We start from the raw sequence: 26,102 nt of genomic DNA on the forward strand, positions 1-26,102 counted from the left end.
TTGTTTTAACGCGAGGCTGCCGTCCCGTCAGCCGCTTTTGTCTCCATGGCGGCTTGATGTTTAACCTCTTTTAGTCCGCCTGTTGCTTGTCTCTGTCCGGCCTGCGTCGCGTCGTTTTTCTTTTTTCTTTATTATTTTTTGTCTTGGTGGCTGTAATGACAGGTGTTCAAGGTAAAAGAGCCCACAGGATGACGCCTGGCGCTGCGAAAGCTCGATGCGAAAGGTGCATTAGGGAGGTTTCTGCCTTTGTTTTCGTCTCGTTTATTCACTAGACACCCGGCGGGGGGCTGCGAGGAGGTGAGAGGAGCAGGAGGAGAGAGACGGCGGCGCGACCACCAAGGCGCAGGATGGAGGAGACTCTCCCCTCTAGAAAAAAATTGTCAATTGTAATGGGCAGTAATTAATCCTCTAGTGGAGGAAGGGTGGAGGTTAATTGGTTAAGAGGTTTTTAAAGCGACGTGGCGACTCGTTGATTATTGTGATGTCCTATTTCCCGTCAGTGTAGTGAGCGTCTCGTCGTCCAGGTTCAGTAGGCTAAACAGGCGGATTTACGCGGCGGCAGATAAAGATGGTGTTTCGGAGTGAGGAGATGTGCTTGGCGCAATTGTTCCTGCAGTCCGGCTCTGAATATGACTGCATCAGTGAGCTGGGAGAGCTGGGGCTGGTCGAGTTTCGAGATGTAAGTAGACAGGCTGATGATGATGATGATGCTGCTGATGATGATGATGATGGGCACACTCATTTATCTAAATGTGGCAACTCCAACAGCAGCTTGAACGACTCTGTGTTTTATTATGGACACACTCTTAGAATAAATAGACAGATCATACTCTACCCCTTATTTTCTTTCTGATTATGCATGTATTATATAGGCCTATGTTATATAGATAGGCCCTATCTATCTATCTATCTATCTATCTATCTATCTATCTATCTATCTATCTATCTATCTATCTGTCTGACTTTTAACATTAATTTCCTCTACAGAACTTTAAAGACACATATAACATATTAAGATGTGAAGTAAAAACACTCCATACTTGGTGTTAGTGTCCTTTATTTTTCAACTTTATTTAAACATTAATAAACAAGGCTGTTTAACAGTGATAGATCCTGTTATTGACTCAATGCAGCCACCTGACCTGTGATGCTCCTCTGGTTTCAGCTTAATCCGAGTGTCAGCTCATTCCAGCGACGCTTCGTCAGCGAAATCAAGAGATGCGAGGAGATGGAGAGGATTCTGGGTAAGAGAGCATAGCACCTGGGATGGTAACATATGGGAGTAGCATGAGCACACACACCTAGGCAATTAATCATCAGGGTAGCAAACGGCTTGCGGCTGATCGTGTTTTGTAAAACGGTTCCCCCTCGGAGGTGAAGATTTCACAGCCAGGTCTGACGCTCTAGTGGTAATTACTGTGAAACAAACCATCAGCCTTTTATGTTGACAGGCTTCCTTCTGAGGGAAATCCAGAAGGCTAATATAGCCGTACCAGAGGAGGATGAGAGTCCGCTCGCTCCTCCCCCAAGACAAGTCCTGGAGATCATGGTAAGTTTTACTTCAACCAGATTTTACTACCAAAGTGTTAATTTCCATAGTGTATAATTGAGCTTATCTACATGTACACTCACAACCTGGTCTTGATTTGGATGTTGCATCAATCTGGAGCACAGAGAAGCCTGGATATATTACTCCAAGTTCATCATTGACTCATGTTAACTTCCAGTTTCTTAAAAAAAAAATTCTAGCTGTTTCATGGTTGGAAAAATGACATAAACATTGTTCTAGTCCACCATATGAAAAATATCCTGGATGTCCGATGTGTGAATTCAGCCAGACATAAATCAAACCTTGGGTTCCCCACTTGAATTCCTTATAAAGTTTTGTGAGATTGAACAAACTTTGGCTGCACAGCATGGGGTTTGTACCGACTCCACTGCCAACAGAGCAGTGGGATCATGAGGTTGCATGACTGTGATTTCTGTAGCAACAGTAGAGTCACTTTAGCAGCCAAGAGCCTGGTTTAGTTTTTGGCTGCCTGTCTGACTCTGGTGCATTTACCACTCTGCTGGATTTAGCCTCTCTGTGTAATCATCAGTAATGGACGATGAAAGAGGCGATCAAATTGATTGTCCTGCACTACCTGACGTCACACTTTTACTTTCGTTTCACCATGTAGCATTATGACATCATTACGTGACGTACATCATAGAAGAGGGATGCTCCCAAACCACAAATTCACAAATTAACAGTTGAATTCATTAGTAATAAAATGCAGTAAGCATAAAAAAGTGCTAGCACATCCCGAGTTCCAGGTTAAGGAGGACAAAGTACTCAAAGTTGCCTTTGTTTAATGACTCACATCACAAAACACAAACACGTTTCAGCCTGTGGCCTTCTCCAGAGAGTTTGAGGTATGCATATTTTCAAAGTCAAACTTTATTTATAAAGCCCATTTAAAATAACCAAAGTTGCCAAAGTGCTGTACAGGTAGAAAAGATAAAATAACATAAAATGTGAACACATTTTTTTTTACATACATACATACATGCATAGGACTTCAACCTCAACCTGATTTGAAGGCCATGTCAAATAAATGAGTCTTCAGAGAGGACTTAAACACTTCATCCAAAATAGTATCCAAAATCAATAAATTGTGTACCATGACCAATAGTGTAACGTGACCCATTGTAAAACTCATCATTAAATAGTATCTATCCATACAACATCAATATAAAGTATCCAGAATCCTTAAAGATGTACAGAAATGGCCATTTGTCCTGTTTACCGCACGAGTTTACCCGAGTAAGGAAAACAAATTTGATTGGTCGTTATCAAGCAGGCGGGATATTCAAAGCTTGGGCAGACCGAGCTCCATGTGTGTGTGCGTGTCTCAGACGTTTGATTGACGGATGACGGATCCAATATCAGTGGCTGATGAATCGTGAGCAGGCTGACGTATAATCTGTGCGCCTGCATTATCCAATGCGGAAAAAAAATACCACACTCTCATCCCGGATTTAATCAAAAATAGAATTTTGCATAAAGTTTGGCCTACATCGTCTGATAGATGAGTTATTACACTAATTTTGTGACCCAGAGTGGGCTCAAATTCAATTTTCTTTTCTGTACAGCTTTAAATAGTTGTGTTATGTGAACCATTAAACAAAGGCAACTTTGAATACTTTGTCCTCCTCCTTAACCTGGAACTCGGGATGTGCTGCTTTTTTATGTTTTGTGAATTTTTCATTCTTTTGGGTCTCGCACGCCACTGATTAACTCCACAGTTGAAGCACAACCTCCTCAGTCACCTTAATCAATAAAATACAGTGCTGCTCATATCAGTATGTATCTTACTTGGTGTGGTATGAGCATTCGTTTTTAGTGGCTGATTTTAACTAATGCTAGCAAACCTAGCTAAATATAACTGTACATAACTGACTCATCCATTTGTGTTAATGTTATGACAGCTTATCAATTCAGTTCTTCAGCAGAATTGTCTCTGTCATGGCCACAGCGCTGAATAGAGGTGACACAGTTTTCCCTTGAAGCTATTTTCTCTTGTCCTCTGATGTGCAGGAGCAGCTCCAGAGGCTGGAGATGGAGCTCAGCGAGGTGGCCAGGAACAAAGAGAAACTGCAGAGGAACCTCCTGGAGCTCACCGAGTACACACACATGCTGAAGATCACGCGGACCTTCATACACAGCCGCTCCAGAGTGAGTATCCGTCTGTCCAGCTGCTTGGTTATAGCACACACCAACCGAGATTCAAATTTCAAGATTCAAGTGTTTCTTGTCATTTTGCACAGTAGGAAACATGTGTCATCACAAATGCCCGCATAAGAGATATACAACTAAGTATAAAAATGGAAAGACGATTAAAGTGCAACAGTAATATGAGAATAATACAAAAATGCAAAACTAAAAGCTAAACATAGACCAGTTGTAAACGGTAGAAGAGAGTGTATTGTATGTGCAATATGCATGCAATAATGATAAATAATGTGCAAACTGAAGGTGCTGTTACATGAGGTAGTGATTATACACTCCCATCAGCTGTTTATGAGTCTGATGGCAGAGAGGAAGAAAGAGTTTTTCAGTCAACTCCCTGTTTGCGTCTCAGTAAAGGAGCATCCCCCCTTGCCTTGCCGACAGTGTCTTGTTTTCTTGTTGCTGACGTGTCTTGTTTTCCCAGGGTGATAGAGGTGGAAGTAGGGCTGACTTAAGATTAACGAGACAGTCACACTGCAGGTGTTACAAGCAGCACCTGACTCACTTGGGCTGCCCTCTTGTACAGCAGAGAGCAACGCTGATAAACAACAAAACGCCTCATCTGTCTGTGAACGTTACCTTGACTTTGAGCAGAACCACATAAGGAGCTGTCATGAATGAAACATGTTCCTTTTTATAATTAGCATGAGGCTCTTGGTCCCCAGTATGAAGAATTCCCCACTATGGAGACGGACTCGGTGACGGGTTGCACTGGTATGCAAAGACTTGGAGCCAAGCTGGGGTGAGCTGCAGTATGTGGAAATGTGCACGGTGCCATTATCATTACGAAGTGACCCCCCCCTACACCTAATCTGATGTAATCTCTGCTGTGCCACAGGTTTGTTTCAGGCCTCATCCAGCGGGTGAAGGTCGAGGCCTTTGAGCGCATGTTGTGGAGAGTGTGTAAAGGTTACACCATCCTGAGCTACGCAGAAGTGGACGAGAACCTCGCTGATCTCGACACCGTGAGTCATTCTACATATTTTGCAGATAAGAAATCATGAAAATATTCCCCATGGCTTGAAAACCAAACAGGAACTGTGGTTATTGCTTAATCATTTATGAATGAAACCAAGCTTTTAAAGCCTAAAAGTAACTTTTGATTCATAATGTATTAAAATGGTACACCAAGTAATTCTTTTTTTCATCTCTTTGTGTCTTATTGTAAGGGTATAATAATAACAACTTGTTTGATCTTTGTTTCAGGGTGAGATCAGCAAAAGTGTGGTGTTTCTCATCTCTTTCTGGGGAGACCAGATCGGACAAAAAGTTCAAAAGATCTGCGACTGGTAAGAACAGCATCATGATACAAATGTAACCTTTCAATCCAGATGTATTCTCTGTCATTATTTTAATACATATATTTCTTTGTTGTCCCCAGTTACCACTGTCATCTTTATCCACACCCTGAGAATGACGAGGAGCGGGCAGACGTGTTGGACAGCTTAAGGACGCGCATCCAAGACCTCAACAATGTAGGACTGACAGATTTAATCATTAAAAGGATACTTCACTACCACTACTACTACTTCAATACTACTTTTCTACTCACCGTCATGCCAAGGAAGGGTTTGGAGAACTTTTGGAACTTTTATCAAAACACTTTTGGAGTTCCAGGGGCGTTCCTGATTTTCATATAATGGCGGCGGATTATGCTCACTTTTGAATCATTTGAATTTGAATGAAGTTTCATAGTGTGTGTTTTGGACGATTCAAAAGTGAACACCATCCGGCAGCATTATATGAAAATACGTTGCTAGCCGGACCCCCCCTGGAACTCCAAAAGCGCTTTGATGACTCCGAAAGTTCTCCAAACCCTTCCTTGGCATGACGGTGAGTAGAAAATTGGAGAATTATCGATTTTGGGTGAAGTATCCCTTTAAGGCTTTTGATCAAAAGAGGAATGTGCAACATGAGTGAGTTTAACTCTCTGTCGCGTCTCCTCCAGGTGCTGCACCGCACCGAGGACTACTTGAGGCAGGTTCTGCAGAAGGCCTCGGAGTCGGCCTACACCTGGGTGGTGCAGGTGAAGAAGATGAAGGCTATCTATCACATCCTCAACCTGTGCAGCTTCGACGTCACCAACAAGTGTCTGATTGCTGAGGTGTGGTGTCCCGTCAGCGACCTGGCCAACCTGCGGGGGGCGCTGGAAGAGGGCTCGGTGAGTGGGAGGATATACAGCATCACTTACAGATGAACTGTGTCATTGTTTGGAAAAAAAGGATTTCACATGAAAAGCAAATCAACACCTTAAAGAGGAACTATGCAAGATGTTTTACCTTTATTACGTTTAAATTATTAATTTATTAAACAGCTTCAGAGTAATTGTGATGTTAAATGACTTGTTATGGGGAGAATGGAGGCTCTCTGCCTTCTACCTAGCGACTCTTGGCCGAAAACCAAACTTGCAAGATAAGCGCCTCCGCCCCGGTGTCCCAGCTCTCGTCTCAGCGGCACCAAGACAATGTAACCCTTGTAATGTAATCTTTCATTTATGACAGATGAGACTTCACAAACAAAACAGAGAAAAAGCGACCGGACTTGCCTAGTTCCCCTTTAAAGTGAAATCAACATTGCAATATTAGCTGTCATTATAATGGTGCCACCAACAGTGCAGTTTCAGGACACACTGTAAAATGCAAGAGAGGAGGAATCGAACTACAGTTTTCAGTTTCACAGGGATTTTAAAAACGCATGTACTCAGAGTTCCTGTCAACACTTTTGAAATAATCCCTGGCTGTGGTAAACCCTTACATCTATGCCGTTTTAATCATCAGAGAAAAGGTGATGCCACTGTACCGTCCTTTGTGAACCGCATCCCCAGCACCGACACGCCACCAACCCTCCTGAGAACCAACAAGTTCACATCGGGCTTTCAGAGCATTGTGGAGGCTTATGGGGTGGGGGATTATCGCGAGGTAAGCCCAGGTAAGAGCTCATACTATGTCTTGTAAAGAACAGTAATGTATGTCTAGCAGCAGCAGTGTTGGCTCAGAGTGGGGGGACTCAGATTAAAAAGTGCGCTGAGTGTGTTTCTGTCATCGGCAGCTCCCTACACCATCATCACGTTCCCCTTCCTGTTCGCTGTGATGTTCGGTGACCTCGGGCACGGGATGGTAATGAGTCTGTTCGCCTTGTGGATGGTGCTGACGGAAAAAAAGCAGAAGAAGAAACGCTCCGGTAATGAGGTAGGAATGAGTCTCCCTCTCATCCATAACTCAGAGTCTGATTATTGTAAATTTGTGTTTTTTTTGTTGTTTTTTTTGGCTCATTACTTGTGTTTGTCGCTTCCAGATATGGTCGACATTTTTCAACGGGCGTTACATCATCCTGATGATGGGGCTGTTCTCCGTCTACACCGGGCTGATTTACAACGACTGTTTCTCCAAGTCTCTAAATATATTCGGCTCTAGTTGGAGCGTGAAGGCCATGTTCACGAATCAGCAGTGGACGTGAGTTGTCTGAATTACTACATTATAAAAGTAACTAATTACCAGGAAAAGTATCTATTGCATTTTTTTTTTTCATATAAAATGCTCAAATATGTCAAATTACTGGGACTTGCCCCCCTAACCCCCTAACCATAACCCTAACCTCCCGTTTATCTCCGGCAGGCTCTGTGAGTTGGTTAGTTCCAGATAAACGTCTTTTTCCGATTAGTTGATGGACTGAAAATAAATGTGTATATAATGTACACTTTAACGGGTGTATTATTTTGTTTTGTTCATTTTATCGTCGGGGAAAAACGGGGGAAACAGTAACTTTTTTGATTACTCATTACTGAAAAAAGTAGCGCTATTAGTAATGCCGTTATTCTCATCACTGATTGTCACTACAATTACAAATACAGATACAGAACCACAGGTTTATCTGGGCTGCTTGTTTCATTTTAATGACTGCTTCTGATATCTCTAATTGATCCCTCTTTTTCTTTTTTTTACACGCAGAAACGAAACACTTCAAACAACCGCTTTGCTCACACTAGACCCGAACGTCAGTGGTGTTTTCAGCGGACCGTATCCATTTGGCATCGATCCTGTGAGTAAATGCACTCAGGCTTTAACAGTCAAAATATGACTGACTCACACTTGTTTGGTTTTTCACTGAAATGCTTTTTTAAATATTGCATCAGATATGGAACATGGCGGTGAACCGGCTCTCCTTCCTCAACTCCTACAAGATGAAGATGTCGGTCGTTATCGGGGTCATCCACATGAGCTTCGGAGTGGTGCTGAGTGTCTTCAATCACTTGTGAGTGACTGCAGATAGAAGTCCATGTCAATAACCTTACAGTGCCTCTGCTTGAGTAAAATTGGATTTTGGAGCGCCTGGCAGAGAGATGTATATCAGTGCTCTGTCCGTTGTGATTGGCTGAAAGGTATTTTCATTAGTGCCAGTGTCTGCTGATAGAGCACTGCAACTCTGTATTTTACACTTGCACTGTAGCAACCGATTACAGAGTGCCAGAAAAACTACACACCCTAACCAGAATTGATGCTTCTGCTGGAGGAAAATAATCTTAAATGATTTTGTTAAACACTTTAACTTTGAAATTGCAAAAAAAAACAAAAAAAACAATGATATATTGGTGTGCCATTTAGTTCCTGATATATCTTATTCCTTATAAGTTATCATTGAGCTACCCAGTTGCACTTCATGTTCCTCCATTACCACGAGCAGGGGCACTGCTCAGTGTTTATTTTGACTCGGTCCCACATGCACCAGCCTGCTGCCAGAAATACACACAAGTGCACCAAATCCAAGAGCTTAAAATAGTCTCTTTACTCATGCTGACGAAAAAAGAGAAAAAAAAACATTCCCAGTGTCGCAATGATTTAAGCTTTTCAAAAAATGAAACTTTAATTATAATCGGTTTCTTTTTTTAAGATTTAGGAATTAATGAGTTTGTGGTTAAGAAGATGCACAGATGTGGTGATGAAGTCACACAAAAGATGTAATATTGCCACCTTTATCCCTTAAGCTGTACTGCAGACATGCTGTACATACTCTATGAGGAAGTTCAGTGCAGAGTATTATTTCTTTATCCTCAGTTGTTCCATTTGCTTCACAGAATTAATTGGTAGCATTAAATTCTTTCACCTATTTATCCATGTATCTTTGTGTAGATATGAATTCAAGATAAACACTTATACAAATATTTTGTTGAATTTGTTGAAGTAATCTTGGTTAGTCATCGATATTGAATTATAAGGCCTGTAAAATAAACCAATACTTTCATATCATATTAAAAAATAATTCTTAATGTCACTAAATAAAACAGCAATGCACTAACCGTCATTCTGTACAGTGTGACTTTGGCTCTGATGTCCAGTCAATATCATCACCGTCTCATCACTTTCTTTATTCTCTCCTTTCAGGCACTTCCGACAGAAATTTAATGTCTATTTGCTGTTTCTTCCTGAGCTGCTCTTCCTGCTCTGTCTCTTTGGCTACCTGGTGTTCATGATTCTCTACAAGTGGCTGGCGTTCGGCGCCCAAGACTCCAGCCAGGCTCCCAGCATCCTCATCCACTTTATCAACATGTTCGTCATGCAGGGAAAGGATATCGCCCCTCTCTACCCAGGACAAGTATGTGTTGACAATCGCATCTGTTCATCTGCTTTTGATCCTTGTTAATCCACGTGTTTGTTTGTTGCCTTTAATCCCACAGACTGGGCTGCAAATTTTCTTAGTTGTGATAGCTCTGCTGTCAGTTCCTGTGCTGCTGCTGGGGAAACCTCTTTACCTGTACTGGCTGTATCGTGGAGGCAAAGGCCTGCGCAGACGCAGGGTGAGTGTAATCCAAGATGTTACAACGTTATGAGCTGGTTTCCCACGTTTTGGCTCATTTGTCATTATTTATGAAACACTACTGTCACACCGCAGGGGTATGAGAGGGTGAGGCGTGTGAGCGAGGATGATAACTCCACAGCACCGTCCTACGAGGATGATGAAGAGGAAGGACTTGATGAAGTGACCGGCAGAGAAGTTCTCCCCAAAGAGGTCAGAGATCCACCGTTACGCTGCTGTTAAATACTTCAAGCTGCAGTATGCAACCCCCCAGGGGGACGGTGTATGTAACATTTTGAGGTGTATGCAGCAGAAGAACCAGGGAGTGGAGCCCCAAGGCACTATATTGTTATCCTTTGTGTTCCTCCTTCTTCTTATTATTATTCATCTCCACAAATAAGTCACAAAAATATTGTCCATCACTCCCTGAGATACTATCAGATGACATCTATCTATCTATCTATCTATCTATCTATCTATCTATCTATCTATCTATCTATCTATCTATCTATCTATCTATCTATCTATCTATCTATCTATCTATCTATCTAGCCATACAGTATGTCTGTAAGGAGATATATTATCATCACCTATACATACATATGAAGATATTTATGTCAAATAGCCACTGTAAAATATTTTCTTTTATTTATTTATTTAAATTTTTTTATTTAGTTATTTCAATATCTCCATATCCATATATATATATATCCATATTTCTGCCTCTGGATGTGGAAATGAACACTTACTGTAAATCCAAAAAGATCAAAATCTCTGCAAGGGAAATTTCTAGTTTTTCCTGTTAGCATATGGATTTGCTTAGTCATTTCGCCTCTCCTTGTGGCTCATCTGTGACACTAAGATGTTCAGTGATGCCTTTCCACCCAGTCAGAGAACCTGTTACATCCCATGAGAAATACTTACAGTATGGTCCTCCATAAGGGAGAGCTATTTGCACAGCTAATGGTTAGTAAAATGTGCTGTGCTTATTGGTTAGTGACAATGGGCAACAACAAATGTAGGAGGCAACAAAAAATATGAATCTAATTCAAATTCCAATCACTAATCAGAATTAATTTGTCTTGCTTGTATCGTTTTACAGTTTGACTTTGCAGATGTGCTGCTGCACCAGGCCATTCACACCATAGAGTACTGCCTGGGCTGCATTTCCAACACTGCGTCCTATCTGCGTCTCTGGGCCCTCAGCTTGGCCCATGCCCGTAAGTACAGTCGCAAAAAGGTTGCCTGCTCTACTGGCTTCTACTTTGCATTTCTTTTTTTTAAATTCATTTGTGTGTATCTTTCTGTGCTGTGTGTCCTCATGTGCCCTGGTTTGTATTGCTTGCAGAGCTGTCTGAGGTGTTGTGGACCATGGTGATGCGTCTGGGCCTGAGGATCACCACTAGAATGGGGATACTGTTTTTGGTTCCCGTGTTCGGCCTCTTCGCCACGCTCACCGTGTCCATCCTGCTGGTCATGGAAGGCTTATCAGCGTTCCTCCACGCGCTCCGCCTCCACTGGTGAGTCCCATCAGTACCAACTTAACTGGATGTAACAATTTTCAGCTATATATATATATTTTTTTTTTTTTATTATTATTTTTTAAATGGGGACGTCCCAGTGGCTCACCTGGGGGGTCATGTATCATAAAGGCTTAGTCCTGGGTGTAAAATAAATGAAAAATGTCCTGTAAATAACTTAAAAAAGAAAAAGTGTTACAAGACTAGATATTGTTTGGCAGCATTAAAGTGAAAGTTTGACTCATAAAAGGGAAATAAGTAGAAAATAGTCTCCAATATGAGTGTAGCCGATGTCATATCTGGCCCTCTGCGTTGTGTTTCTCACGGCCTGCCCTAGGTGGGGTTCGATCCCACGACCTCCCGCACCGGAGGCGACGATGCTAACCTCTTCGCCAAGAGGTTGACAACCGCTTGGCGAGTTGGTTAGCACGTCTTTTATGGGTGGAGTGAGTGCACATCCGCTACATGAGCATCAGTGATTCTTTATTGTAACATGATATTACTCACATTTTTTTCAATATCACCCACTGTGCTACATTTGGTTTTTCTATTTCCATTCATCCTCCTCATAATTTATTCTGCCTTCATTAAAATGCTCTTGCTTGCTTCTCCACTTGATTTCAGGGTGGAGTTTCAGAACAAATTCTACCACGGGACCGGTGTCAAGTTTGTGCCCTTTGATTTCTCCCTTCTGCCCTCTGTTTTTGAGCAAGATGGTTTGCTTTAAAAAAAAAAAAAATCAAAGGACTCTGAAGGGCTGGATATGAGTGGACGCAGACTTTATAAATGGGAAGGATGCTGGAGGCTGAAACAATTCACACTGTGATAACAAACCTTCAAGACAGTGGATCGAAACTCACTCTTGTAGCAACGTTTTTCACCATGACGATTTTTAAAATGTTATCGGCTGTGCTGACTGCCTTACTACTGTACCCAGCAAACCTCTGGATACGCAGAGGTTCAAAAGTTCCTGTTCTGTTCTTTGATTTCTGTGGGTGAGACTGACATCGCTCAACACTACTTGTCACACCAGTTGGATGAATTTAATTTGATTTGCATTGTGCCGTGTAAACTGGTTTTGTATTATTTGCAACACGGTATTTAAAATGAACAGTTATACAGTGCAATGTAAAAGTTTAAGTAAGTATGTAACAACAGCAACAATGTACTGAAGACCATACCAAGCATCCTGACGTAGTGCCATAGAGATTTGTATCTAAAGATGATATGAGGATGCCTTTGGGTTTTGTTTTTGTTTTTCAAGCTGATTCTCCACGTGATAAAAGAAAAGCTGTAGGTATCAAAATCTAAGAAAAGAAAAAAAAAAAAAAGTTACCCCCCTGTTTGTGAGGCATATTGTCACAAAGCACTTTGCAGAAATGATTGTACAATTTAAAGTTTTCACTACTGACTGTGATGATGCCAAATGAAAATAATCAATTGTTAGCTGTTTGCTTCTTTACTTATTAATGCATTTATTTAAATGTAACCTCCCCTGTAATCAATAGAAAAATATCAAATAGGCTCCTCCAGAAAAAGTCCAGAAGAAGCCTTCGGTCTTTCTTTGATGATGTTGCTTATATTGCATTTGTTAATGATAATTAATCATGGTATTTATTTAAATTATTGTCTGTACAAAAGTCCAATATTTTACCATTTTTATGTGTTGAATAAAGGTTTGGAGAAATGCAAGCAAATAAAGTATTTATGTTCAATGCCATTTTATTAGCTCTTGCATTCATTTATTTAAGTGGTAAGCTATTAACAAAATGGTAGGCCTACTAATAACCACATTTTAATGATGGCAGGAAATATTTCAACCTAACAACAAGCATACATGATGCTGTTACAGTAAACAAAGCAAATGCAAAGCTAGAACATGTTGTATGATCAATAAGGTAAGATTTCATTGTGATTTTATTCTAAAATGTATGATGTAATCATATGATTAGTCTTTTGGATTTTAAAATTCATTGGCCACTTTATCAAGTTTTCATCAACTTTAATCTCAGAAGTGTTAAAATCCAAACCTCAATCTCTGCTTTTCTTTTGAAAAATTCAAACATCAAATCCTTTTTTTTTTTTGCTCAATTTGAAAACGTATTTCTTCTTATAGCCTGGGATGGGGGAGGTTTTCAATTCCTCCAGTTTTACATACTAAAAATGGCTCATGCTCATGATAATAAGGATTTGGTTTGTGCATCTGACATCCTAATTAAATTACCATAAACTTTGAACAAATTGTTTGAAATGCACAATATTTTTGAAATCTAGTAGAGCAGAAAGTACAAAGTATTACCCTATACTTTAAATTTGTACATAACACCACTGGTCACTGCAGTAGGCTATTATTGAAATTACTGAAATGGATGATTTTCTTCCCCTGGTGGCAGCGTTTTTCCTCTGTAAGACTCTTAATGCAACGATACAGAAAATCGCAGTAAATGCCATATGCCATACACACACACACACACACACACACACACACACACACACACACACACACACACACACACACACACACACACACACACACACACACACACACACACACAAACCTGCACCCATATGCTACAATCCAGTAAGGACGTCATCATCATGATACCCCCTCTCTTTTATTATCACACGCAGTCAACGTGCAGGCTCATCATCATCCAGCGCTCAGTTATTATTAATGTGGTTTGTTGTTCATTTTCTAGTCGGAACAGAGGCTTTAGATATTTATTTTAAAACTATCTACCCGAGCTAAAGGAGGAGGTGGTGGTGGGGGACACTGGCACAGCAAACAGCTGCAGCAAGCTAACAGGAGCTTTAGCAGAGCAGAGGCTACAGTGCAGTCAGTCAGTGCGGTCGGTGCGCGCAGCTAAACCGGGACCGTGCAGCTGTTGACGGGCAGCGGCAACTCCGACTCAAACTGCAGCGACTCTTCTGCGTCCGTCCGTCCGGGCTAGGAGAAGAGGAAATGAACGAGCTGGTGAAGAGTTTGCCCTCCCCGACTCTCCCGGGGCTCCACCTGCCGTGTCTGGACGCATGCAAGGGCTGGCTCTTTAAATGGACCAACTACCTGAAGGGCTACCAGCGGCGGTGGTTCGTGCTCAGTAACGGCCTGCTGTCCTACTACAGGTGACGGTAACTCTCCGGGACACTGTGGAGGAGTAGCTACCGGGGCTGGGCTCACTCAGCTCCGTTTTGACGCTATTTATACTTATAACATGAAAAATGCATGAATACATATTACATCTATGTTGGCAGAGGTGTTGTGGTGAAAATGTGTATGTTGTACGTGTTAAATTAAACTTTTTTCTCCGGTCGGATGAGGGAGTGCCCCGAGTGATGATGATGATGATGCCAATTAAGCAACAGCAAAACCACCTGAGTCATAGAGATGAGAAATTGTGATTTATAATGTATTGCTATTAATTATGATGTCACTTTACAGCTACATCCTGTGTCTTGTAATATTTTGACCCATTTCATGATGATTTCATACAATAACACATTTTTGTATTTTGTAGGGTAGCTAACTAGTTCAATTTGAGATAGCAATGTGTTTTCACAAGCTAATAAATGACAAAGGAAGAACAAAACTCTATAATTATGAAAGAAGAGCTTTGTATCTTAATGCATTTTATGTCATGAAATATACAGTTAAAGGTCAAATTTATGTTTCTACCACATTGTGCCTTATTTGTTATGTATAACTGGATATTTAGAATATACCTGTTATCTCTTGTACAAATGTATGTGAGATAAGCAACAAATGGTGCAAAGCTTGAGAAAAGGCATCATCATTCAGGCTTCATTATTTATGGTGTTATTTTACTTGCTATAAATACAGTAGCTTTTGTTGAATGGAGCACATGAACCTGAGCAAAGGGACTGGAGTGTTTGTCTCTTTTTTCTCTGCTGTCTTAAACTAGTATTGACAACTTCATGCTGGTTTCCCTCAGGACACATGCAGAGATGGCACACACCTGCCGGGGAACCATTCCCTTAGCCACAGCACATATCGAGGTGGGTGACACCTGCCACATGGTGTTAACCAGTGGAGGCCGAAGCTACCACCTGAAAGCCACCTCCGAGGGGGAGTGTCAGCGCTGGGTGTCAGCTCTGCAGCAGGCCAAGGCCAACGCCACTCTCCTGATGCATCACTCAGGTAAGACTGACAGTTCATGGGCTATTCAGTGTGACCTGAATATATCATTATAATATTATCTTTGTACAAAGAAATCCTGGAAAATCTTTTGAAAGCAAGAAATGGCATGAAAAATGATCTTTTGGAACAATAGGTTAAAAATTGTTGTTCCCTTCAAGAAATGTCCCAGAACATACTCTTAAAAAGAACAATATGTCTCACCTGAGAGAGACTGGGGTAGACAAACTAATTATAGCTGCAACCTGAATGCAGGCTCCTGCAACCAAGACCCATTTACCTAAATCTATTTTTCATTTCTGTATAGACTTTGTCAATGAGAGACCACATGAGGGCAGTGTTGTTCAACATGTTTTAATGCATAAATCTAGATTTAATCATGTCATATAAAATGACTTATTCCTTAAGCTCTCATTCTTACAATGTTGGCTTTTTTTCCATTGAATCCTGCACAATAATATAAATAATATAATATAAATATAATAATAATAATAATGTAATATAATATAAATATGTATGTGTTTCGTTCTTGATTCTGTCCTTTGAGACCTCTGTGTGCTGCTGTCTCGTCCCTTTGTGGACATTTAAAGAACAAAGATGCGCATTGAGGTTTTTCTCTCTCTCTCTCTCCCTCTCTCTCCCTCTCTCTCTCTCTCTCCCTCTCTCTCTCTCTCTCTCTCTCTCTCTCTCTCTCTCTCTCTCTCTCTCTCTCTTTCTCCCTCTTTTTTGCACAAATGTGCACAAACACACATGCAGCTACCTCCTCCCTCCCACTCTGTCTCTCTTCTCCCTCCCTGTCTCCTTCGGTATGACGACAGTAAGAGCTGAATGAAATGACCTTCCTGTAGGCTCCTCCTCCCGTTCTGGTTGCAGGAGGGGTTAAAAAAATAAAAAATAAAGAGAGAGAGAGAGAGAGAGAGAGAGAGAGAGAGAGAGAGAGAGAGAGAGAGAGAGAGGGAGAGCGCGGGAGGGCGTGAGGATTTTCATTGAAAATATTTTTCCACATACACTGTGGACAATAGGGAGACATGCGTGCTGCCTTTTCTATGAGTGTCACCTTGTAAGTAACATGTTTATTGTTATTTAACCGAGACCAAAGTCAGATTTATAGTAAAAGACGTTTGCTTTCATGTTTGCATGCATGCGTCTGTGTTTGTAATTGTGTGCCATGTGTGTATGTTTGTGGAGTTCTTTAAGTTTTGGGGTCACCAAATACTGTATTCTGTGCAAATGCCTGTAAATGCATTTATTGCATTTCTCTCACGGCTGAATAAGCTTGAAAGTTAACAAAATGGCAGCATTAAGTCAATGCAGAGCAGCAGAACAATAGTTCACAATCAGTCTCAGTCAAGTGTGTCACATTTCTCGTGTTTGTTTGTGACCGACTGAAATCCTTGTTTTCCTCAGGGTTGTTACATAGAGCTGCTACAAGAGGCGTGTGTGAAAATACCGTTTATTGATGAGTTAGAGGTTTGCACCTGCTTAATGCAAATCACTGTTTTCTGTTGCTCTGGCTGTATTACTGTAGCGTATGATGGTTATGGCAGTTGTGCCAGGTGTTTATGCTTTGTCTACAATTGTATAGCAAAGGACTGGTAGTGATTACAGCCTGAGGTTTTCCACCATTGTGAAATTGTGTGTACAGCACTGCCCCTTTGTGTTTTGTCTATACATTTTTTTTTGCAATTATATCAATCATAATTTTTGACATAATATTCCACTAATCTATTGTCTTATTCCTTATAAGGAATATTGGTAATGCTCACTATTTCACACAGTTTTAAGCAGAATAACTGATGTGTTTTTATGCATGTGCAAGCACAAACATATACTATAGGGTTTAGTGACAGTAATAATAGCAGGGTAAATTAATTGGATTAGAACAGCAATAATTAAGAGGATGAAGTCTTCAGGCACCTTTTCTGTAAAAGCTATCATCATAAATTGTGACAAAAGTCAAACATCTCAAGCAAACATTAAATTTAGAGTTGAGAGTTAATTGTGTGAGTGTGAATCCAATTAAATGTTTGCAAGGAGGAGACGGCGAACAGTACAGCATGGTTGATTGTTGCATCTGTGTTTCAGACGCTTACAGTGTATCCCCCGATTTTCAGCTGTAGCTCTCTCTTCCCACACTGTGTCCATATCGGTGCTCCCTCTATCACCTGTAGGTGTGTTTTCATGATTCAACGATGAGTCACCAATTTGTCTCAGACGCTCTAGTGTCTTGTGTGAAAAATAACTCAGTAGTACGCAGGACTTACTGATGTGCCTTTCCGCTACATGGACATTATTATTCCACGGACGCGTACTATCGCTGAAGGGGGAAATGCAAATGAAATCTATAAAACATGTTGGGTGGCAAATGGACCCACATCTGAAATACATCAACTAGTGTCTTAACATCATTAGCACCATTAGCATTTAAGTCAAGTGAGATCCCTTTTCTCTCTACTGTATATGGGTCACGAAACTATTACAGATGCCAGAAGGATTTTCACCCTCGTTTTTAATCTTCTTCTCCTGAGACATTGTTAATCCAGTTTGCCCTGATTGTTTTTATTTCTTTTCCCCTCTAATAGTGTGTAGTAGTAGTTGGTCTCCCTGATTTGGTTCTCACAGGCAATGTAGACAGTCACTGGCCTAGATTCAGTAAACACACTCAGGAGTTTGCAGAGTACAAATACAATCTGTTTCTTTTAGCAGAAATAATGAAAAAATATTCTGACCTAGAAAAGTTCCTTCACATATGATGGAGGCAGTTATTTTGCATGTAAAAGATGGTTTGTTTGTCTTGGCAGGAATAAGAAACCAGACAAGATCTATATTTGTACTGGTGTAAATGAGGGTTACAAGGGCTGTTATGTGACTTAAGGCAACCGTCTTCATAAACTGATGTAGTTTCACACTGAGAGGGTTTAATAGAGCATAGTTTGCCCTCTTACGCCCTATTGCCCTATTAAGTCTCGAGCCCTTTGGCAAGTCTATTTTTACAAATACGTAATATGCAGACAAGCACTATTTTAAGCCTCAAATTTATCTAAGAGTCTAGTTAAGATCCCAAGAATTTGACTCTAGTTACACAAGATTGCTGCCGTTTCCATTTTACACAATGGTAAGGGCATTTTTGATTTTAATATTTCACTTTAATTTAACTTTAATCTTGCAGTGGAGCAAGTACACAGAAAATGTTTTGTATAACTTTATCTAAAAAAAACTGTGAAGCTAACAGGGTGAAATTGGATTGAACATAAACTACGTCATGTTTGAGATCTCCATAAATCATTTTTATGTAACGGTGTCTGGTCAGCGGTCCGGTAGTCTCTCTGTTCTCCTTCCACAATCCTTGAGACTGATGGCTCAGCTCAGGCCAATAAGGGGGAGAGAGAGGGAAAGAGAGGAGGAAAGGGGTAGTGCGTCATCTTTTTTTCTCCCTCTCCTGCTAAAAATAACCCAGCCTCCTGATTGCACAGGATCACGTTTCCAAGGCAACAGTGTTCATTCACAGCTTTCCAGCCTTGTAGAGGAAGGGGTGTGCAGGATCTGGGTGTGAAGTGTTATTATCTTCCTCCATCCGTTCCCCACTAACACTCTCTGAATTCATCTCAATCTAATTTTAGAGTATTTAAAATGTATTTTTTAGTTTGTTGGATGTGACATTCACTTCCTGTGTTCGGTTCACTACTGTTTATCATTTCACCACCATAAATATCTAAATTATGTAAACATCATAATAACTTTTTCCTGTCTCTGTGTGAAGATGACTCCGGAGATGAAGGCCCTGTACCTCAGGAGGACCGTGCCCTAACCCAAGGGGTGCTCAAGACTCTGGCCAGCAAGCTAGACGACCTGAGCACCTGTAATGAGCTGATAGGAAAGCACGGCGCCGCTCTCCAGCGTTCCCTGAGCGAACTCGAGGATCTGCGTGGATCCGCCGACAGCACAGACAAAGTGAAAGCTGTTAATGAGCGAGCCACCCTGTTCCGCATCACCTCCAATGCTATGATCAATGTGAGTTCACACTCCGAAAGCTTCGGCCAGAATATCTTCGAATGATCAGCGGCAAATGTGGGTTTTAATGAGGGGATGCAGCTTGAGGTCTCGTCCTTTGCTTTGTTGTGCTCACACCCTAGGCTTGTCGTGACTTTCTGGACGTAGCAGAATCCCACAGCCGGAAGTGGCAAAAGGCTCTGCAGTATGAGAGAGAGCAGCGTCACCATCTGGAGGAGACCATCGAACAGTTGGCCAAACAGCACAACAGCTTAGAGAGGGCCTGGAGGGAGAATCCCACCTCATACACAGGTGAGACACTTCACATTTGTCTCCCAGACACTCCAGACGTCTTCCTCTGTATAGTGTTAAAGGGACAACGAGGAGTTTTGGAAAAGCGAAGCGTTTTCACACTACATTTATGAGCCTCCGCGCGCACCGTAGAATTCTTCGACCGGCGCAAGACAGACTCATGTTTTCATTCATCAAGAATTAAAGTCAGAGGTTCAAAGAGGTTCAGTTACCGTCGTAGTCCCGACCATAAACGGCAATACGGCGGCGTTATTCTCATGAGCGTCCACAAAACCGAAAGTAAGGAAACGCTGGTCGGCTTGCCCAGCATTTCCACCATTAATTAAAATAACAAAATAACGATAGAGACAAAACGATATATTTATCAAAAATGGAGCCATTAACAAGTGTGGGTAGCGTAGATTCATCCACATTAACGTGAGACTTTTTTATAACCAAATAGAAACTCCTCGTTGTCCCTTTAAAGGGATAGTTCACTCAAAATTGAAATTTCACTCATTATCCACTCACCCTCATGTCGACTAAGGGTTGAGAGAAGTTTCAGAGTCCTCCGTGCCTTCTCTTAGAACGGGGCTCACTTTTCTTCGTCCAAAAAGACACACCAAAAAACATCCAAATGCCTCCATAGTGCCCGTCTATAATGTCCCTCTTGTATTGAAGCCCCAACATGAGAAATCGTTCCGAAAAAAAATTAAATAAGTATATGTTTTAAGCTTATTTGTAGCGGAGGCTCCCAGTGTTGCTCTGCCGGAATCTCGCAATGCAGTGAACTGAGACACTGGGAGCTTCCGCTCCAAAGAAGCTTAAAATACAGACTTATTTATACTTTTTTCGGAACAATTTCTCATGTTGGGGCTTCAATACAAGAGGGACATTACAGACAAAAGTGAGCCCTGTTTGCTACCGTCATATGGCAGTGCAGTGCTGCGCCGAGCCCCCTGTAACTCCGAGAAGGCACGGAGGACTCTGAAACTGAAACCAACCCTTAGTCGACATGAGGGTGAGTAGATAATGAGTGAAATTTCAATTTTGAGTGAACTATCCCTTTAAAGGCAAAGTGTGATCTCACAGAGTAAGGATATGGCCCTCTTCTGGCCAGTTGTAGGGATGCTTTTCTGCCACAGAAATGCAGCTCATTCAGTCTTTTCATATTATATTTCAGTTTTAAGTGCCTTTATCATCACAGGTTAGTGTTTCGTTTTTGTCCAAATTGTCACATGAGCGAAATTACCCCCAAAAAAAAGACAACTAAATTAGTGTTAGTTTTAGTTATTTGACAGCAGCATCTGTAGATCACTGGGGTAAAGGTTAATGCACAAGTGATCTGTATAGTAAGCTGCCTGTGACGTTCCATAGCATGTAATGTAAAGCTTCTTACATAACAAACATTACAGAGCTATAAATAGGCTAAACATCTACTGCTTTACATTACTCTCAAACATTTAAAGAATGTTAATCAAGTCTCAGTTGAAAGGTTGCATGGTTATTCTGTTTTCTGTGTATATACAGCTCTGGAAAAAATTAAGAGACCACTTTAAAATGATGAGTTTCTCTGGTTTTTCTATTTATAGATATCTATTTGAGTAGAATGAACATTGTTACTACTGACAACATTTCTCCCAAAATTTAAATAGAAATATTGTCATTTATTGGCAGAAAATGACAACTAGCTCGAAATAACAAAAAATATGAAGTCTTCTCAGACCTTGAATATGAATAATGAAGGAAAACATGTTCATATTCATTTCTAAGTAACACAACATGAATATTTTAACATAGGAAGCGTTTATAAATCATTTTTTGTGGAATAATGTCTAATAATGTTTAATCCCAGCAGTGGTTTTTATAATCTTCCTATGAAATCAGATGTGGTTCAGGTAAAATGGGTAGAATGAGTTATGAATGTTTATGTTGGTATTAAAATAAATAAATAAATAAATAAATAAATAAAAAGGAATGAAATGAGTGCCGTACATGTAGAGATGCTTTTTAAGAAACATTTGAGAAAAAGGACTCTTAATTTTTTCCGTGGCTGTATACGGTGACTCTGTCATCTGGCCATACCTTGTGCAGCAGCACTGCATTACGTATGATGCACATACTGCTGTTTATAGATGGAGGTCACACAGTTAAGCCCTCTGTTTGTCCCTTGTTTGCTGCTGTAGGTGCGGAGCGGTCTCAGGAGGGCGACGCGAGTGATGAAAATGATGACGCAGAATTCTTCGACGCCATGGAGGACTCCCCTGCATTCATAACTGTGACAGCTAGTGGAAACATACAGCATAAGTGAGACACTGTGTCTATAATAACCCCAGTGCTGTGTGCTACAGTACATCAATCAGCAGTACGACTGCTTTGAACTGCGTTTGATGTATGCTGCTTTCTTTCAGGCGCTCAGGGAGTAATCTGAGTATGATGAGTGGAGGAGTGCCCAATGACTGGACTCACAATGAGAACGTAGGTCCCCAGGATACTGGTATAAAAATACACAGAAATGATCAATTCACCTTGTCCTTTTGTTTATGTGTTTCAGTTTTGACACAAACTAAGGTTTTGTGTTTTGTGTTTGCTCAGGATACCTCAGGCACAAACCACATACAGCTACGAAGAACAAGACGCAGTCGTATTCCTGACAAACCAAATTACTCCCTTAATCTGTGGAGCATCATGAAGAACTGTATTGGAAAAGATCTGTCCAAGATACCCATGCCTGTAAATCAAAAACATACAAATTGTTTTAATATATCACATTGTAATTTGAATAAATGGGTACTTTACATGTGGAGTTATCCGGACCACTTTTATGAACCCCCTTTGTGTCTGTGTGTGACTGCAGGTAAACTTCAATGAACCGTTGTCGATGCTGCAGCGTCTGACCGAGGATATGGAGTACAGCGAGCTTCTGGACCGGGCAGCGCGCTGCGACTCGTCCCTGGAGCAGCTGTGCCTGGTAGCTGCTTTTTCCGTCTCCTCCTACTCCACCACGGTCCATCGTACAGCCAAGCCCTTCAACCCTCTGCTGGGGGAGACGTACGAGCTGGACAGACTGGACGAGTATGGTTATCGCTCCATCTGTGAGCAGGTGGGACAAAAAAACAAACACACACATCCTTATACGTGCATTTCACACACATAGATTGGCCATGTGGGAGAAAAACAAAAATAAAAACACACTAGGATGTCTAAACTGCCACTGCTGACACCAGCCGATACCATTCGCTCACAGGTCAGTCATCACCCACCAGCTGCTGCCCACCATGTCACGTCACAGCGGGGATGGACCCTGTGGCAGCATATCACTATTGATAGCAAGTTTCGTGGGAAATATATTTCAGTTGTGCCATTAGGTAAGAGCTTCAAATACTCTTGATATACAGTGGGGAAAATAATATTTGATCCCCTGCTGACTTATGCCCTTATTTTACCTGATCAAATGTAAATTAATGTATCATCTTTATATTATTTCTGGATTTTTTTGTTGATATTCTGTCTCTCTGTTAAAATAAACTTACCATAAAAACTATAGACTGTCCATTTCTATGTACGGTAGCAAACGTACAAAGTAAGTCAGCAGGGGATCAAATACTTATAATCCCCACTGTAATTCATGTTTTAGTTTAGTATGCAGATTAATATGCACCGTGTATATTCACACCAGATAACACAAATAATTTGCCATTTTGAAATCATTATAAAACTTATGTAATGTCATAATTTATGTAACGTTTGTGTCTTCCTCACCTTGACTGTAGGGAATATTCACCTGCAGTTTCACTCAAGTGGAAATCACTATGTGTGGAGCAAAGTGACATCAACAGTGCACAACATTATTGTAGGAAAACTCTGGATTGATCAGGTTTGTTTCCCTCCTTTAATTTTTTAAAAACACAACAAAAATAGAAACAGTTCACTCCAAAAGACACCTAGTTTGGTTGCAGAACGGAAATTACTGTTCAGAAATTGAATTAGCTTTTCATTAATGTGTGTGTGTATGTCAGTATGGTTTGTGTTTCAGAAGAAAGACATTTAGATCATAGTACACTTTAAGTCACAGCTGTTTTTCTCCCTGTCTCTCTATGTGTTGCTGTTGGCAGTCTGGGGATATTGACATTGTTAACAACACTACCAAGGACACCTGCCATCTCAAATTCTCTCCCTACAGCTATTTCTCCAGAGAAGTCCCACGTAAAGTACGTCTGTTGGATCTTTTCATTATTTAACAGAGAGCTTTCTTCTTTGTTGGATAATCTCCTTTAGATTTCATAGCGTTTAGAGTTTTACACTTGCCTGAAGGCGGATGTCTAAAACTGCACAAGCCTGAGTCAAAAATCTACAACACTGCACATCAATCATCTGTCTTGCCTAATATGTTCTTGTATGCCTGACTGTCACTATTGATCACTTTCAAGAGGCATCTTATTTCTAAAAAAATGTCTATGACATAGCGTCTGCTGAGCTCATCAGATAATGAGTGGAAAGACCCTAAAATATGTATATTAGCCTTTCAACTTTTGTTTTCTTTTTTATAGTACAAGTTGAGACTTGTTAAATAAATTCAAATTAAAGTTCAAAAAGCGAAGTCGTACCTGGCCGAGAATATGTCTGTACCTTGTGGTCAGAACATGCACATAATAACTGATCCCTTCCTGTGTGTCATCTTCTCTGGTGTCTTTAGGTGACAGCAGTGGTGGAGGACAGAGAGGGCACGGCCCATTACATCCTGTCAGGAACCTGGGATGACAGGATGGAGAGCGCCAAAATAGTGGACAGCAGCCAAGGATGTGGAGGATCTGAAGGCAAACAAAAGACAGTTTATCAGACTCTTCAACCCAAACTCTTGTGGAAGAAATATCCTCTCCCGTATGTTTGTCTTACTTAAAACATAAAACATTTCTACCTCATCTTTCGTGATCTCTCCTGCCATGTTTTTCTATGTGACCGTTTGTCTCAGTGTATTGTCTTTCTTTCACTCCCCAGAGAAAATGCAGAGAACATGCACTTTTTCTCCTCCCTGGCTCTGACTCTGAATGAACCAGAAGAGGGTGTTGCGCCCACCGACAGTCGTTTTCGGCCAGACCAGCGGCTTATGGAGGCGGGTCTGTGGGATGACGCAAACGGCCAGAAGCAAAGACTGGAGGAACGTCAGAGGCTGGAGAGGAAAAGAAAGGAGGCGCAAGCCAATCAGGCTCTGGAGGAGGGTGAGGACCAGGAAACTAACAAAATCAAGAAAGAGAAGTGGAGATTTACCTTTTTATATAGCATTAAAATTATCCACATTAACAGTATGAGAGATGGGTTGATCAAAATTAGATTCTGTGTTTGAGGTCCATGCGCAAAATCTACAATGATCTGAATGTTATAATAATCACACACTATATACTGTGTATACATATATATATATATACTTTTTTTTAAGTATATTTTGGGGGCTTTTTGCCTTTAATCGATAGTGTAGGGTTAGTAGTAGTAGTAGTAGTAGTAGAGAGAGACAGGAAATGGGGAGGCAGAGAGAGGGAGAATGACATGCAGCAAAGGGCCGTCCGAGTCGGGATTCGATACGGGGCGCCTGCTCTACCAACCGAGCTAAACAACGCCCAATTAATCACACACTTTGAATCAAAATCAGAGCCTGTATTCTTGAAGTAAATATCAAAAACTGTCGATAAACCGAAGGTTGTAATTACAAACTTTTTTTGGGGGATGAAACATTGACAGTATTTAATCACCTTTATCCGTATTATTCCTAATTTCCATATTGTCGTATTCTGCGAAATAGGAATTTATTCAAACAAATATCCTGTGTCATTAGGTCAAGATATCGAGGGTTACCAGCCGATGTGGTTTGAGAAGAGGACAGATGAAACAGGAGAAAGCACTTACGTCTACAGGGGCGGCTACTGGGAAGCCAAAGACAGACATGACTGGAGTCAATCCCCTGAGATCTTCTAGGACAAAATCTCTCCTGATTCCACGTCATCAGGCAGGCTGAGCGGTCCCTCCTGATATATGGATACTCTGTGAGTTATGGACAGGTGTGTGTGTGTGTGTGTGTGTGTGTGTGTGTGTGTGTGTGTGTGTGTGTGTGTGTGTGTGTGTGTGTGTGTGTGTGTGTGTGTGTGTGCGTGTGCGTGTGCGTGTGTGCGTGTGTGTGAGCCAACAAGTGGAAGTCGCCCTCACTTCCAGAATTTCAAGCACAAATCAAGCTCCTGTTCCCAGTTACCTATCTACTCACTTCTGTTCTGTCATAGCTTGTGTTGTCAGTATGCATGGCCTCAGTCTGTGTGTGCGCTTCAGCAGACAAACTCTAATCTATCAGAGAACATGCAGAGCGTGTGTGAGGCTAAATTATTGACGTATGCTCTTCTGAGAAATTGTTTCTGGAGCAAAAACACTTCTTTCACCGGGTGTATGCGAGGATAATTTGGGGGCAAGGAGGAGTGCCAGGAATGATTTGGTCCAGGCACTACATGTCTTTTTTTCCTCAAAGCTGGAACAACACGTTGGCGGGCTCTGACAGAGACAACTGGCTTTGAAAGGCCCAGAGCAGGAGGAGCTACTCCGCCGC

General features: G+C 41.2%; 2 protein-coding genes across 2 annotated transcripts; both read left to right on the plus strand.

Moving 5' to 3' along the window:
• Nucleotides 1-568: 568 nt before the first annotated feature.
• On the plus strand, nucleotides 569-11,809 carry atp6v0a2a (ATPase H+ transporting V0 subunit a2a; the record flags this gene model as incomplete). The annotated part of the gene is made up of 20 exons (XM_083983529.1): nucleotides 569-679; nucleotides 1,166-1,244; nucleotides 1,452-1,549; nucleotides 3,581-3,718; nucleotides 4,417-4,514; nucleotides 4,611-4,737; nucleotides 4,979-5,061; nucleotides 5,154-5,247; nucleotides 5,721-5,933; nucleotides 6,550-6,700; nucleotides 6,821-6,960; nucleotides 7,067-7,224; nucleotides 7,720-7,810; nucleotides 7,905-8,023; nucleotides 9,151-9,361; nucleotides 9,444-9,563; nucleotides 9,659-9,775; nucleotides 10,665-10,782; nucleotides 10,911-11,082; nucleotides 11,707-11,809. The coding sequence occupies 20 exons, from the start codon at nucleotides 569-571 to the stop codon at nucleotides 11,807-11,809; spliced, it is 2,541 nt and encodes an 846-aa protein (XP_083839655.1).
• A 2,235-nt stretch (nucleotides 11,810-14,044) lies between these two features.
• On the plus strand, nucleotides 14,045-25,517 carry osbp2a (oxysterol binding protein 2a; the record flags this gene model as incomplete). Its single annotated transcript, XM_083983423.1, has 14 exons — nucleotides 14,045-14,205; nucleotides 15,033-15,238; nucleotides 18,996-19,246; nucleotides 19,369-19,537; nucleotides 21,703-21,823; nucleotides 21,928-21,994; nucleotides 22,112-22,249; nucleotides 22,374-22,619; nucleotides 22,764-22,884; nucleotides 23,290-23,393; nucleotides 23,632-23,727; nucleotides 24,213-24,397; nucleotides 24,515-24,735; nucleotides 25,347-25,517. 14 exons carry the CDS (start codon nucleotides 14,045-14,047, stop codon nucleotides 25,484-25,486), a joined length of 2,226 nt encoding a protein of 741 aa, XP_083839549.1. The 3' UTR covers nucleotides 25,487-25,517.
• Between the last annotated feature and the right edge of the window lie 585 nt (nucleotides 25,518-26,102).

Source organism: Trachurus trachurus (assembly GCF_905171665.1).
Source record: "Trachurus trachurus genome assembly, chromosome: 12".
Taxonomy (NCBI): Eukaryota; Metazoa; Chordata; class Actinopteri; order Carangiformes; family Carangidae; genus Trachurus; species Trachurus trachurus.